Below are 17,416 nucleotides of genomic sequence, written 5' to 3' on the forward strand. Positions count from 1 at the left end.
CCAGCAACGAGGGGGTAGATTCAGGTGTATGCTGTGCAGGAGGCACACTACACTGGCTATTAGGGAGATGCCTGAGTTGCACAAATCAACTACACAACACCAGCAATGAGGGGGGTAGATTCAGGTGTATGCTGTGCAGGAGGCACAGTACACCCACTGTAACAGCGCTAGGTTAGGAAGCAAAGCAAAGCTGACACTGTCCCTGCCTATCCTGCTCTTTCCCTGAACACTACACTCACTGTAACAGAGCTATCTAAAGAAGTAAAGCACAGCTGACACTGTCCCTGCCTATCCTCCTCTCTATGAACGCCGCAACACACTACACAAGGCCGATGCGCTGGCGGCCTTATATAGTGTGGGGCGTGTACTAAACCCCCTGAGCTATAATTGGCAACAGGCATCCAATCTGTGGCCAATTATGGCTCTCCTCGCTGCCAGCGCTGTGACTGGCCAAGCATGCGGGGTCACAGTGCATGCTTGGTCAATCATCAGCCAGCAATGCACTGCGACTGGCGCAGTGCATTGTGGGCCGTTCGTATCACATGAATTTGATGCAAACGGCCGACAAAGTTCTGGTTTCGACGAACGGACGGAAGGCCGATGTTCGATTCGAAAGACTTTCCTATTTTTAGTCTTTACATTTTTATATATTTTTTATTTTATGTTCAAATTTGCATACAAGCCTTTTAGTTTTTTCCCTTTTATCTGGGAGTTACTAGATATATATAGCTAAGTCATGTTAGGTCTCCCCCAGGCAGAAGCAACTATATACTTTTTTCCTGAATGGAGTTGTAGATTCAACATTTTAAATTTAGGTTTTAAAATATGAATAACAACAGTAATTGGATTATGCTAATGGCTGTCAACAATAATGGTTACGGTTCATATAGGTATAAACAGAGGTAGGCTGCAGTGCTCCGAGGCTGATTTAATTTGTCAATATCAACGAGGGACCTGACGTGATAACGATCTGGGTCTGTCCCTAAGGGCGTTACGGACTTAGGGGGAAGAAATTGTATTCAGGCTAGATTAAGGGCATCCCATATTTAAAATGGCGCTGTTAGATCAGCGCAGGAGCAGTGGAGCACTGCACCCTATTTAGATCGTAAGGTGCACCAATATGACCGCTCCAGAGGACGTCAGAGTGACGAAACGCGTAGGGTGTGGCCACGTTGCGTGCACCCATCTGAACGGATAGAGACGAACAGCGGAGTTTTTACATGCATGTGCTTTTAATAATAAATGTGAGTAGCTTTTTTACGCAAATAAAGGATTTGGTTAAGAATGTATTACACTATGGATGTGTCTTTCCTCATGCATAACTAACGTTGGAGACTATACGAACGGAACAGTGAAACTTCACCCAGTGCACCAGCAGCAGCCAGAGAGCGACACAGTGGCTTACATTGTGAAGGTCCATCTAGCCCCACAAGGGGCGTAAGTTCTGGTGAGAGCATTTACATATTACAGCACTGAGTGGCTCACCGGGGATGAAGGTTTCTAATTGAAGACCCGCACTGTTTGCATTAGTAAATGAAACGTTCCCTATCGAATTCACGTATCAGTTACAGCAGTAGCCTGCGGTGGCAGTATTATCAGCCAAAATATTAACATTGGACACATATTGGATGCACATGCATCTTTATGCGACTATTGGCTGAACTTGGTTTTTGATCTCTAGCCTTTTTGCACTTTCTTTGCACTTATTTGCACGGTTCATTTTTATTCTGAATAAGGACACTGAAGGACATCAGTAGTATTCCGTAGGCTGTCTGAAAGAATTTTGTCATTTTTATATAGGAACGCAATACCTGCAATGACCTATGCGAATGTTTACCATATTTTTGGTTTCACTTATAGCATGATGACACGTATATGATGACTCAATATTGATTGTATTTTCATGGTTTTTGGATTTAATTATGATGATATGCATATGATGATTTAATATTGATTGCATTTTTTATAGATTTTTTATCCAATTATAATTAGGAAGCATTTGCACTTTAACTGCATATAGCACTTTCTCACAGCACTAATTTGTGACGATAGGTTAATTTAAATACAAATAATCGGGTTTAGTGCCATAACCTCTTCATTTAACACTCTCATCCCTAATGTAGTCCACCTGCTAATATATTAGTATTGCTTAGCAGACACACTACACTACTTGAAGCCCTTTTTTCAGTATTTGTATTATGGTTCTAAGGGAGAAACCCAAACCCGCTTTACTGCTACTCACAGGTGCGACAGTATGCATATGTTTCTGCGTAGTGTGTTTAGGACCGCTTATCCATTTAATGGGCTGCTCTAACTATGCTAAATGCAGAAAACAAGTATGGGCGCCTGTATTTAAAACAATACAATTTAGTACAATTTAGGGCATGTGTGTTGGCTGTTATGTTTGGGGTGCCATTAAGAATAATAGGCACCACACTGTGCCAGCATAGCAGATTTTTATGTGCTAAAGGAAAGCATGCAATGCTGCACGCGTTCCTGCATCACATACTGCAGATGTGAAATGAGCCTGAGAAAAAATGTATGTTGGACTTTACTGGCATGACAGAGTATATTATAAAAAAAAAAAAAAAAAATACAAAAATGTTAAAACAGCAATAATATAAAAGAGTTTTTGGTATACATAGCAATAAGAACAGTGCTGCTTGCCATATGCTGTAGTAACTGACTGCAGAATCATATTACATATACAGTAATTTGATCAAATAATCCTCAAATACCTATACAGAAAAAATGTGTATGTACCTAAATCAACCATCAACCTACATTTTCCTGTATAGGTGTTTGAGGATTATTTTGTCGCCATTTAGTTGGTCCTTCTTATTACCAGGCTACTTGCCTAGGGAGTGTTCTGTGTGTAGGCTGTACGCTATTAGCCAAGGTGTGGCCTATGTATGTTTGATGCAAATGATATTGGTAACCAATAATTATTTATGTACGATTATAAAATTTGTGTTTTCTTTTGTATTGTTATTGCAGCTGAAGTCATCTTCATGAGTCCTGAGGAAGCTTAAATAAGAAACGTGTTGACCCATGAGGAATGATGACCATAACCTAATATTAGGAGAACTTGCCCGCATCACTGTATAAGTAATATGATTCTGCAGTTAGAGTGGATGTAAACCCTCACATATAACCAGTGAAGTGAACAGCCTCAGATGATACACAGGGATGAAACAAATCTCCCTACATAAGTTTTACATGTATATCTGCCATCTTCATCTTTATATACTGTTTAGAAAGTACACATGGTGTTAGGAGACATTCTCTTCCTGGTTAGCACTGCAGTGAAGCCTGGGCATACAGCATGTGCTTTTAATAATAAATGTGAGTAGCTTTTTTACGCAAATAAAGGATTTGGTTAAGAATGTATTACACTATGGATGTGTCTTTCCTCATGCATAACTAACGTTGGAGACTATACGAACGGAACAGTGAAACTTCACCCAGTGCACCAGCAGCAGCCAGAGAGCGACACAGTGGCTTACATTGTGAAGGTCCATCTAGCCCCACAAGGGGCGTAAGTTCTGGTGAGAGCATTTACATATTACAGCACTGAGTGGCTCACCGGGGATGAAGGTTTCTAATTGAAGACCCGCACTGTTTGCATTAGTGAATGAAACGTTCCCTATCGAATTCACGTATCAGTTACAGCAGTAGCCTGCGGTGGCAGTATTATCAGCCAAAATATTAACATTGGACACATATTGGATGCACATGCATCTTTATGCGACTATTGGCTGATTGGCAAAAACTTGGTTTTTGATCTCTAGCCTTTTTGCACTTTCTTTGCACTTATTTGCACGGTTCATTTTTATTCTAAATAAGGACACTGAAGGACATCAGTAGTATTCCGTAGGCTGTCTGAAAGAATTTTGTCATTTTTATATAGGAACGCAATACCTGCAATGACCTATGCGAATGTTTACCATATTTTTGGTTTCACTTATAGCATGATGACACGTATATGATGACTCAATATTGATTGTATTTTCATGGTTTTTGGATTTAATTATGATGATATGCATATGATGATTTAATATTGATTGCATTTTTTATAGATTTTTTATCCAATTATAATTAGGAAGCATTTGCACTTTAACTGCATATAGCACTTTCTCACAGCACTAATTTGTGACGATAGGTTAATTTAAATACAAATAATCGGGTTTAGTGCCATAACCTCTTCATTTAACACTCTCATCCCTAATGTAGTCCACCTGCTAATATATTAGTATTGCTTAGCAGACACACTACACTACTTGAAGCCCTTTTTTCAGTATTTGTATTATGGTTCTAAGGGAGAAACCCAAACCCGCTTTACTGCTACTCACAGGTGCGACAGTATGCATATGTTTCTGCGTAGTGTGTTTAGGACCGCTTATCCATTTAATGGACATTCTCTTCCTGGTTAGCACTGCAGTGAAGCCTGGGCATACAGCCAAGACAGCTGATTGGAGGAAAGGCACACCCCCCCTCTCCTCATAGGTAGAGACTTCCAGAGCGGATTGTTGAATAGTTGAGGGCTCTGCTAATCTATTTATAGCATCCTCCACAACACAAAACTCAGGCTGCTTTTATCATATGTGACGGATAATTTATCAGGAGTTATCAGGCTGATAACAGAAGAATGGGGCAGGAGACAGCTCCGGGACTTAGTGCTTTGAAGAGAGATAAGAAAACACTGCAGATATATGTGCCCAGCTCAAAGTTCATGAATCGGGTTTATATCCACTTTAATTCAACATATGGCTGATAGCACTGTTCTTATTATTATGTATACCCAATACATTTTTTATATTATTGCGGTTTTATCATTTTTGGAATAAACTTGAATATTTTTTTTTTTTTTAATATAACATGCATACTCTGTCATGCAAGTAAAGTTCAACATACATTTTTTCTTCTGGTTTTGCAATACATTCGGATGTAGCAGCGAGTGTGATCATATGACTTTCAATTATTACTTACTCATTAAAGCTCCACTGCCTTTTTCCAGAGAACAATTGGTGCTTAACCACTTTACGGACTGCCGCACGCCGATAAAATCTTTTTTTTTTTAAAAGAAGTGTGAAAATAAAAAATAAAAGGTAAAATAAAAAAAATATAAAAAATGTAAACCCCCCCCCCCCCCCCGTCCCGCCGAGCTCGCATGCAGAAGTGAACACATATGTGAGTAACACCCGCATATGGAAACTGTGTTCAAACTACACATGTGAGGTATCGCCACGCTTAGGAGAGCGAGAGCAATAATTCTAGCCCTAGACCTTCTCTGTAACTCAAAACATGCAACTTGTAGAATTTTTTAAACGTCGCCTATGGAGATTTTTAGGGGTAAAAGTTTGACGCCATTCCACGAGCGGGCACAATTTTGAAGCGTGATATGTTGGGTATCAATTTACTCGCCTTAACATTATCTTTCACAATATAAAGACAAATTTGGGCTAACTTTACTGTTGTTTTAATTCAAAAAAATTAATTTTTTCCAAAAAAAGTGCGCTTGTAAGACCACTTCACAAATACAGTGTGGCAGAAAGTATTGCAACGACTGCCATTTTATTCTCTAGGGTGTTCGAAAAAATGTATAATGTCTGAGGGTTCTAAGTAATTTTCTAGCAAAAAAATAAAAAGTTTTTAACTTGTAAGCAGCAAATCTCAAAAAGAGGCTCAGTCCTTAAGTGGTTAATCATAAGGCTTTCCCAAACTGAAAAATCTGTGCACAATAATGAAAGCGTACAATGTTTTGACTCTCTTTTTATTGCTCACTAGGCCCTGAACAACACAATCTTCACCAGATAGATACTTGAATTGGGCACATAGCTTGCAAACAGCAGGCGATATATGGCCTCCTATTCTTCCGTTTACAGTATATAGCATGAAATAACTAACTTGAGGAAAAACATTTACACTTGGATAAAATGTGTATATCCGGACACAGGAAAGGATGTAAAAGTAAAACTTCTGCATTTTAATCTTAGTACTTCCACACTGACAGCTCTGCATTTCCAGGAAAATACATAATATAAAATATGTAGGATTTAAAAATATGCAGTATCCTGTTGGCGAAACAGCACAGCCTTTTACAAGTGTTGATTTTGTTACTTTTACAACACTTGGCATCTCTTACTTAGTGCTTAATGCCAGCGGTTTAGAAAAAAAGTGTCCAGCACCAACTTAAGATGATCTTTCTGCAGAGTGGCCAGATTTCTTTTTGCAGCGCTCTGTAGGTTTATATTCCCGTTTAATATTTAATGCAGTGGATGCATACATTAGAATATGCTTGCTTGCAATTTTCTATCTCCAAGGCATTCGTTTATCTTATGATTATAGGGTGCTGCAGAGCACCCTGGACAGCATGAGTCATAGCAGGATACAGGGCTTATGCAGTCTGAACACACGTATAGGGCCTAGTTTCAGATCTGCTTAAAATCTTTGCGAAATCTACATATTGTCATATTACAGAGGATAGAAAGAAGACAAGCTAAGCACTACGTAGCCTAAACAAATGCCTTACCACAAACATTACAAACTCTTTGGGATTTTTGGAATTCATTCCTTCCCCTGCCCAATTTGGCATTTCCTACAAAAAAGTGTTCTAGTATAGTAATATATTGTGTCCTGCACTGAAAAGTTTCTTTGTCAAACAAGAAAGAAGGAGAAGTAAAATGTTCAAAGTACCGTATTTATCGGCGTATAACACACACAGGCATATAACACAGACCCCAATTTAAGAGGGAAGTTTCAGGAAGAAAAACTTTTTGTTAAACAAACCACTTTGAAGCAAAATAATGGTCAGTGAGCATCAATGCAGCCTGAACTGTGCCCATCTGTAGCCTCAATGCAGCCTGAACTGTGCCCATCTGCAGCCTCAATGCAGCCTGAACTGTGCCCATCTGCAGCTTCAGTGCAGCCTGATCCATGCCCATCTGCAGCTTCAGTGCAGCCTGATCTGTGCCCATCCGCAGCCTTATCGGCGCCCAGTGCCCATCTCCCCCATCAATGAAGCTGCTTGGTTAAGCATCACCATCTCTCAATGCAGGAAATCACTGAGCCATCATCTCCTGTTTACCCGGCAGTCACATACACAGCCCTGCTTCCTGTGATAGACAGAACACTGGTCCAATGCCGGTGGCGGAGGCGGGACTGTCTGTGTGACGCAAGAGCCGAGTGGAGAGGAGATGAGGGCTCTGAATTCCGGTGACACTCACCCCCCCTCTTTCCCCTCCGAGGTACGCTGTCGGCGTATAACACACACTTGTGATTTGCCCCCTATTTTCAGGGGAAAAAAGTGTGCGCTATACGCCGAAAAAATACGGTATATATACACCGGTGATGGCTAAATGGCTTTTCTCAGGAAAAATTATATACCATACACCGCAGAGCAAATAAGATTGCAGTTCCACTGATGTCTTCAGCTAATAAGAGTATATTTTTATACTTTTTGTTCAGTATCTTCCCTGTTTATTAAGGCTCTGATATGGCATTTGTTATTTACAATTTATAATAAAAATAGTTCTTGAGGGTGACCCCAATTGCACTAGGGTTAACGTGAACGTTAACAAAGACAAACCAAGAAAAGATCAAGAGGAAAATAGAAGAAAAAAAGCGTGTGTGGGAAAGAAGAGTATGTGACAATCTTAACAGAACTGCAGCTGGTAAACTGTGCAATAACAATTGCTAAATGCCCTCTGTATTTAGTTGACCTATAGAGGATCATTTCATTTTTCCAACAAGGGTGGCGTTACAATTTAATGGCCATATACTGTACATTCCATAGCAAAATCCTTGCTTCTTAAAGAGGTTTATAAGAAGATATGGTCTGGTCATGAATGGCCAACAATATATTTGAAGCTCCTGCTCAGCATTAGACATCTCAACACACAGCAAGGCATAATAATTGTCAACACCGAATTCTAAGCATGGAACTCACAGCAACCCCAAGTCGTTTCCAAAGCCTAAAAGGGAGCAAAGATTCATTTTTTCCAGAAAGCAACTAATGTGAGCCTCAGCTAAAGTTCAATATGGAGCCCTGGATTTTACTCAACAGGCGGCTCAAAGCTCAGCAGGACAGAGATACTCTTTGTTGGAGACAAAGAAAAAGATTGCATGTCCAGCCACCCTCACACACAAATAGAGGAAACATGTTTTCCCCTGAAATTTTTTTATGAATTGGGAAATAAAGAGGCAAAAATGTGATAAGAAAACGTATTGTAAAACGAGTTAAATTCACAGAAGAGGGTAACTTGCATATGACGACTGGTCAAGATTCAAACCATGTATGGGCAGGCTGAATATACCCAAGCTGACTGATCAACCAACTTGGGTAAAACCAGCCTGATGGATTTTTACATGCGATTATTGCTAGTGGTTATTATAGCTGCTAGCAATAACGACTGTGCTCTCCTGGCAGGGACGGCTCTGTGGGAGGGATTTCCCCATCATGTTGATGGGGTAAATTGAGAGATTTTTATTCCTGCAACCCGTGGTAACCTGAGATAAAGCCTTAGCCCTTGTACACACGGTCGGAGATTCCGACAACCAAATCCGTCGAAGTAATTCCGACGGATTAATTCCGGAAGAGGTCCGGAAGTGATGTTGCATACACACGGTCGGACTAAGTTGTCGGAAATCCGATTGTACATAACGTGATGACGTCATTTCGTTACGACGGGACTACGTTCAGGCTAGTAGCCAATAGCTTTGGTCTAGGAATTTGATCTGAGCATACATGACACTTTGTCCATCGGAGTAGGCTACACATGATCGGAGTATGTCCGTTAGGAGCATTTTGTCGAAAAATTTTACCGGCAAGTTGGAAAAACTGTTCCGTCGGAAACAGTCCAATGCAGACCATACACAGTCGGAATATCCGACAAAGCGGTCCGATAGGAAACATTCCGACAGAATCTCCGACCGCGTGTACAAGGGCTTAGAGATTAGAAATGACCAAACAGAAAATGCCAATTAGAAAAGATACCTAGCCAAAATATACCTCAAACTTCAGTAGCTGAAGGTAAAAGTTGGAGAAACAAAAATATGTTAATGATATCTAAACCTTTTTTGTGAGTATTCAGTTTACTTAACAAATGGTAACCCCCCCTCCAGTTGGCCTATTAGCCCACTGAAAAAATACTACCCAAGGTCAAAATGTCAAAACAATAGACCCATTTTTTTTTTACTAAATTTAGTTTCTGATATCTGGGCAAAGTTTCTTATTAGAAGACTGACACTGTTCCTTGCAGACCTAGTACAATGCCAAAATCCTATTTAGTGCAGTATGATTTTTCTTTTAATAGATCTTCCAACTTCAAAAGAAATTCTTATAAAATCATATTGGATGGCTTTTCCAGATATTACCAGACTATAGCAAACAACAAATCCATTGCTATAAACTTTATAAGTGGTAACACACCGTGGGCCTCATTAATCAAAGTATCCGAGTAAAGAACTGTCCCAGACAATCAGTCTTGCCCCACTGCAACCAATTAGATTCAAAATAATGGAAAATAAAAAATATGTATCTGCTTACTCTGGGGCAATACAGGAAAAGACACTTTGATAAATAAGGTCCAGACTTGGATCTGGCCACAGATGGAGAATAATTTTCTCCCATGCACAGCAACATAACAGATGTTCACAAGAGACAAAAACTAAAATATACTGTTGAAGAATAGACACACAGATAAAACAGACTGAAGGTTACGATACAGACTAATTAGGTAAATGTTTATCAGTCTTAAAATACGTTTTTTCCCCCCCCAAGGAAAGGATCAGTTCAAAATGCAGGTTATCCAAAGAACTAAGAACAAATACTGCATTCATGAAATTATGTTATGATGAATCATTATACTATGGCAGTTGATGCTTTCTTTTCAGTTCTTTGATTAACCTTAGCGTGGTTACATACAGCGGAAAATTCATTAAAAACTACCTACAGACATTAGAATGGCTATGCAAACATGACCTGACTGCATAAAAAACTGCCCTTATTTTACATTTTTGTTCTTGTGTCCAGAAATGATGCTTGTTATGCCTTTAAGGGGCATGCCTAAATGGCTCCATGCACCTACTGAGTGGAGGGCCTATGACTGCGTGATCTGTCACCAGCTGTGTCCACCAGACAGGGCCAATCACAGCCCATCTGTACTATGTGATTAGGCCCATCACAGCTAATTAACAAAAGACACTGTTAGAATCCATTTCATTCAGTAAAATGGTTGCTTATACCAGTGAAATTCATTGGTATAAGCAATCAAAAAAAAAATCTGATCACTTCCCCAGAGTAGTACAGTGTTACTATGATACAGAGTAAAAAGAATTGGAAATATTATATATATATATATATATATATAATTTTTACATACTCCAAGGAAATGTAGCAGAATACGACCTAAATTTATGAAGAAGGGTTATTTGCAACATTTTATAAAAGAAACAAAGAAAAACATGTTTTTTTTTTTTCAAAATTGGTTGTCTTACTTTTGTTTATTTAGAAAAAAAATTAAAAACCCAGTGGTGATTAATACCACCAAAAGAAAGCTCTCTGTGTGAAAAATATTATAAACATTTCTTATGGGTACAGTGTTACATGACCGCACAATTGTCATTCAAAGTGTACAGAATGAAAACCAGGCATAACAATGCCCAACTTTCGTTTTTCATATGGACTTATCCCCAAAGCGTGGATCTATTCATACACATTCTTAGAATTTTAAGTATCACAAAACTAGAAAATGTTTATTTTTCTTGCCAAGTGCAGTAACGTTCCTAACAGATAAGTTAGGGTGAACTTTTGGTCTTCAATGCAGTGGTATTACACTTGCACAGAAGCTTCTGCTGTATATAGGGGCTGCTTGTTCCCGAGATTCCTTTCTTCAGGCTCATGGACATTGCTGGTAGGAGAAAAGCTGCTTAAAAAAAAAAAAAAAAAAAAAAAAAAAAACACACACCTAAAGCCGCACTTTTAAACACATGTTTATGGATTCTATTGTCCCAAATATAAAAAAAATTCTGATCCTTGGAACGAATGAACGCTCAAGCAATAAATGCGTCGAACATTATGCACATTTACATGCATCAAGCATCCCCCCCCCCCAAAAGCTCCTCTCCTGAATGTTCTGGTGATGTAGTTTTTTTCAGCCTGTAAGTAAATAGACACATAGGCTAACATAAAGGTACGTTCACAAGCAGAAAAAAAAAGAAAAAAAGCGTTGTGTATATGAACCCTTATTGGCAATGTACTGTGTTACTGTACATATATCACTTGTGTTCAGCACTAAAGAGTAACTTTTTTTTTATTATATTAGGTATATATAAAATTGCAAATATTTAATGTAATCATTTCATATTTACATTTTTAATTAATGGGTTGAGCTCTAGACTCCTTTTTACATGTTTACTATGCTACCCTTAGCTGCTGTGCTGAAAATAAATAGAAAGTTGCACCGCTCAAGCTCAGATGTTACACGAAGAGATATGATTCATCCTTTTTTGCCTGCTCTTTTCATACAGGCTGTACATTCAGTCAGCACCCTGCTAGAGGCTGACGGTAAGCCCCATCACTTTCAGTGTGAAAGGGCTTTAAGCCCTTGTACACACGGTCGGAGATTCTGACGGAATGTGTCCTATCGGACCGTTTTGTCGGATATTCCGACTGTGTGAGGTCTCCATCGGACTGTTTCCGTCGGAATATACAACGGACCAACTTTTCCAACAAAATGCTCCGATCGGACATACTCCGATCATGTGTAGCCTACTCCGACGGACAAAGTGCCACGCATGCTCAGATCAAATTCCTAGACCAAAGATATTGGCTACTAGCCTGAACGTAGTCCCGTCGTAACGAAATAACGTCATCACATTATGTACAATCGGATTTTCCGACAACTTAGTTCGACCGTGTGTATGCAACATCACTTCCGGACCTCTTCCGGGATTAATCTGTCGGAATTACTCAGACGGATTTGGTTGTCGGAATCTCCAACCATGTGTACAAGGGCTCAAAGATAAAAAGTTAATGGGGCAGGAGAGCTCCAGCACATAGGTTGTTATTTACAGCCACAGCTCTGCATGCTCTTAGTGTGTTGTGAGGAGGGGTGTGTGTGGCTTCCCTCAATTCAGGGCTCAGAGCTCCCCTCACTGAAAAAAAGCACATAAATGCTATCAGCATTTTGGCGCAGCTGCAAAATCGCTAGCAACAATTTCTCTTAAAGTGGTCGTAAATCTCAGACATAAAATATGAAAAAAGCTCATCTTTCTATACTGTGTACGTCTCTCTCCATAGCACTGAGCACCATTTCTCTTGGCTTTCTTCTGATATCAGCAATAAAGAGGGCTGAATACAAACCCACAGCACACTTTTCACATATTTATTTGTAAAAGATTTTGAAAACCATTTATCATTTTCCTTCCACTTCACTATTTTTTGCCACTTTGTGTTGGTATTTCACATTAAGCATGCCAATAAAATACATTTCCGCTTTTGGTTGTAACATGACAAAATAGGGAAAATTTCAAGGAGGTATGAGTACTTTTTCGAGGCACTGTATGTGAGGGTTTACAACCACTTTAATCATCAGTTGACATGTTATTACTTACCAGCTCTATTCAATAAGTCTGAGTGGACAACTTTACCTCTTTTCGAGTTCTTGTTGCAGCTTCTTGAATGATTTTGACTATTACTTCCTTCATTTTTTCTATCTCTTCCTGCTTTTGCTTTTCTTTTAGAAGTGCCTGTAAAAGACAAAGTTTATCTACCAATCAATCATTTGCAATACAATACCCTTAAATACAAACTATTTCAGTAACGAGTTTCAGTTTAAAGTAATATGGACATATAAGGCTTCTGCCTAGACCAGACAAAAGGCTGTATACAGAATCTATATCTGATAATTGCACAAACTAATGTGCATTTAGCTAAAGAGTACAATACCTACAACAAAATCTAAACAAATAAAACAAAAAAATATAATCAATCAATGCATATTTTAAATGGAGTCTAGCACAGATTATCCAACTATAAAGCCACATAGGCTTTTAATACTTGTCATTTTCCATCATTGTACATTTTTTTTTTAATTCATTGCAAAAGTAAAGTGTGAAATGTAAGTAACAGTCAAAGAGGAGAAAAAGAATTCCTGATGGTCGCACATCAAAAAAGGCATCTTTATTGGCAAACGATTAAAATCCAAGTACAGTCACCTCATAAAAATAGGGAAAACAGGACAAATAGCTAACACGTTTCATGCCCCATCATGGCTCTTATTCATAGCTATGAATAAACATCATGATGGGGTGTGAAACGCGTTAGCTATTTGTCCTGTTTTCCCTATTTTTATGAGGTGACGGTACTTGGATTTTAACCACTTGCTTACTGGGCACTTAAACACCCTTCCTGCCCAGACCAATTTTCAGCTTTCGGTGCTCTCACACTTTGAATGACAATTACTCAGTCATGCAACACTGTACCCAAATGAATTTTTTGTCCTTTTTTTCCCACAAATAGAGCTTTCTTTTGGTGGTATTTGATCACCTCTGGGGTTTTAATTTTTTGCGCTATAAATGAAAAAAGACCGAAAATTTTGAAAAAAAAACGCATATTTCTTTGATTCTGTGACAAAATTATGCAAATTATTAATTTTTTGTCATACATTTTGGCCACTATTTATACTGCTACATATCTTTGGTAAAAATAACCCCAATTAGTGGATATTATTTGGTCTTTGAGAAAGTTAGAGATTCTACAAGCTGTGGTGCGAATCGCACAAAATTGATCACATCTGATGTACTGGTAGACTATCTCACTTCTTGCGACGCGAACAAGTCGGGAAAGTACAAATACCCCCCAAATGACCCCTTTTTGGAAAGTAGACATTTCAAGGTATTTAGTAAGAGGCATGGTGAGCTTTTTGATGTTGTCATTTTTTCCCACAATTCTTTGCAAAATTAAGATTGTTTTTTTTTTTTTTTTTTTCCACAAAATTGTCATTGTAATAGGTTATTTCTCTCACGTGGCATGTGTGTACCACAAATTACACCCCCCAAAAAATTCTGCTACTCCTCCTGAGTATTACAATACCACGTGTGGGTCTTTTTCACAGCCTGGCCACATAGAGAGACCCAACATGCAGGGAGCGCCATCACGTGTTCTAGGAGCATAAATTACACATCTAACTTGTTGACTACCTATTACACTTTTGAAGGCCCTGGAGCACCAGGACAATGACACGTGGCACTGATACGTGGCACTGATGACAGATGGCACCGATATGTGGCACTGATGACACGTGGCACTGATGACAGATGGCACTAATATGTGGCACTGATGACAGATGGCTCTAATACGTGGCACTGATGACAGATGGCACTAATACGTGGCACTGATACGTGGCACCGATGACAGATGGCACTAATACGTGGCACCGATGACGCGTGACACTGATGACAGATGACACTGATAAGTGGCATTGATGACACGTGACACTGATAACAGATGGCACGTGACACTGACAGGTAGCACTGATGACAAATGGCACTGATGACAGATGGCACTAATATGTGGCACTGATGACAAATGGCACCGATACGTGGCACTGATGACAGGTGGCACTGGGGACAAATGGCACTGACAACAGGTGGCACTGGGGACAGAGCACAAACAGGTGGCACTGGGAACAGATAGCACTAACAGGTGGCACTGGGGGCAGGTGGCACTGGGCAAGGATGGCACTGGGCAAGGATGGCACTGGGCAAGGATGGCACTGGGCAAGGATGGCACTTTTTTCCTTTTTTTGTTTGTTTAACTTACGGCTGCTGCCACCGTTGATCTCTCCCTTCTCACACGCTGTCTGTGTGAGGAGGGAGAGCGGCGCTGAGAGATGATCTCATATGTTTACATATGAGATCATCTCACATTGGACACGCCGATCGCGCTGTAAACGGCCGCTGTGATTGGCCGTTTACAGCGATCTGTGACTGCCCATGTCCGAGGGACACAGCGAGCACAGAACTTCCCCGATGCGCGCTCGTGGGAGCGCGCATTGCGGAAGTAAACAGGAACGGCCTCCCGGCAGTTAGCGTCCGCTCTGCAGCCGTATTTCGGCTATAGGACGGACTCGAAGCGGTTAATCGTTTGCCAATAAAGATGCCTTTTTTGATGTGCGACCATCCAGGAATTCAGGTCAGGGTGAGCACTTTATTGTGGATCTGGGAGGTTGGAGCGGTAATCTCTGTGTCTATAACAGTCAAAGAGTTAGCCCTCATTAAATGTAGTTTTTCTAATGATCTGCAAGTTGGCTGTGATAAGGCAATGAAGCCTGGCTGAAAAGGTTTTATGATCTTCAGAGCAGGGATTGTATAAACAACAGATTATGACCGTCACCAACTGAAGGGCTTCATTTAGGAAAAACAAAGGAATGGTTAACCACTTGCTTACTGGGCACTTAAACACCCTTCCTGCCCAGGCCAATTTTCAGCTTTCGGGGCTCTCACACTTTGAATGACAATTACTCAGTCATGCAACACTGTACCCAAATTAATTTTTTGTCCTTTTTTTCCCACAAATAGAGCTTTCTTTTGGTGGTATTTGATCACCTCTGGGGTTTTTATTTTTTGCGCTATAAATGAAAAAAGACCGAAAATTTGGAAAAAAAACTGAAATTTCTTTGTTTCTGTGATAAAATTATGCAAATTATTAATTTTTCTTCATAAATTTTGGCCACAATTTATACTGCTACATGTCTTTGGTAAACATAACCCAAATTAGTGGATATTATTTGGTCTTTGTGAAAGTTAGAGAGTCTACAAGCTGTGATGCGAATCGCACAAAATTGATCACATCTGGTGGCCTATCTCGCTTCTTGTGACCCGAACAAGTCAGGAAAGTACAAATACCCCCCAAATGACCCCTTTTTGGAAAGTAGACATTCCAAGGTATTTAGTAAGAGGCATGGTGAGCTTTTTGATGTTGTCATTTTTTTCCCACAATTCTTTGCAAAATTAAGATTTTTCATTTTTTTATTTTTTTACACAAAATTGTCATTGTAATAGGTTATTTCTCTCACATGGCATGTGTATACCACAAATGACACCCCCCAAAAAATTCTGCTACTCCTCCTGAGTATTACAATACCACATGTGTGGGACTTTTTCACAGCCTGGCCACATAGAGAGGCCCAACATGCAGGGAGCGCTATCACGAGTTCTAGGAGCATAAATTACACATCTAACTTGTTGACTACTTATTACACTTTTGAAGGCCCTGGAGCACCAGGACAATGACACGTGACACCGATGACAGATGGCACTGATATGTGGCACTGATGACATGTGGCACTGATGACAGATGGCACTAATATGTGGCACTGACAGATGGCACTTATACGTGGCACTGATGATATGTGGCACTAATACGTGGCACTGATGACAGATGGCACTAATACGTGCCACCGATGACAGATGGCACTAATATGTGGCACCGATGGCGTGTGACACTGATGACAGATGGCACTGATAAGTGGCATTGATGACACGTGACACTGACAACAGATGGCACGTGACACTGACAGGTGGCACTGATGACAAATGGCACTGATACTGGCACTGATGACAGATGGCACTAATATGTGGCACTGATGACACGTGGCACTTATACATGGCACTGATGACAGATGGCACTGGGGACAAATGGCACTGACAACAGGTGGCACTGGGGACAGATAGCACTAACAGGTGGCACTGGGGGCAGGTAGCACTGGGGCGGATGGCACTGGGGCAGATGGCACTGGGGCAGGATGGCACTTTTTTAACTTTTTTCTTTTTTTTTTTTACACTTACGGCCGCTGCAGCCGTTCATCTCTTCCCTCTCACACGCTGTCTGAGTGAGGAGGGAGAGTGGCGCTGAGAGATGATCTCATATGTTTACATATGAGATCATCTCACATTGGACACGCCGATCGCTCTGTAAACGGCCGCTGTGATTGGCCGTTTACAGCGATCTGTGTTTGCCTGTCTCCGGGGGACATGGCAAACACAGAACTTCCCCGAAGAGCACCCGCGGCGGCGCGCATTGCGGAAGTAAACAACAGGACGTCTAGGGACGGCCTCCCAGACGAAAGCGCCTGCTCTACGGCCGTCATTCGGCTATAGGGTGGGCGCGATGAGGTTAATTGGCAACTTATTTGATTCCATAAATTATTTTCTCAACAGGTAACAGGATGACAGTGAAACCTGAAGGATTGTTGTGGTAACATATTATTCGTTATCACACCCAACAAAATCATTTTTCAGATAGTTATTTCTTTATCTCAAAAGCTTAACGTGTTACTAAACCCAGGACCCTGCATTGCCTATATCTGGTTGTACACAGTACATGGAAATGCAATTATTTTAGTAAATATAA

General features: G+C 40.2%; 1 protein-coding gene across 1 annotated transcript in view; it reads right to left on the bottom strand.

Moving 5' to 3' along the window:
• SCLT1 (sodium channel and clathrin linker 1) overlaps positions 1–17,416 on the bottom strand; it is a 250,067-nt gene that overhangs the window by 70,609 nt on the left and 162,042 nt on the right. Inside the window, 1 exon segment of the mRNA XM_077476898.1 lies at positions 12,652–12,750. Within this exon segment, the coding sequence (XP_077333024.1) occupies positions 12,652–12,750 (99 nt within the window).

Source organism: Lithobates pipiens, unplaced genomic scaffold, assembly GCF_037356315.1.
Source record: "Lithobates pipiens isolate NorthernLeopardFrog02 unplaced genomic scaffold, aLitPip1_a1.2 Scaffold_13, whole genome shotgun sequence".
NCBI classification, from domain to species: Eukaryota; Metazoa; Chordata; class Amphibia; order Anura; family Ranidae; genus Lithobates; species Lithobates pipiens.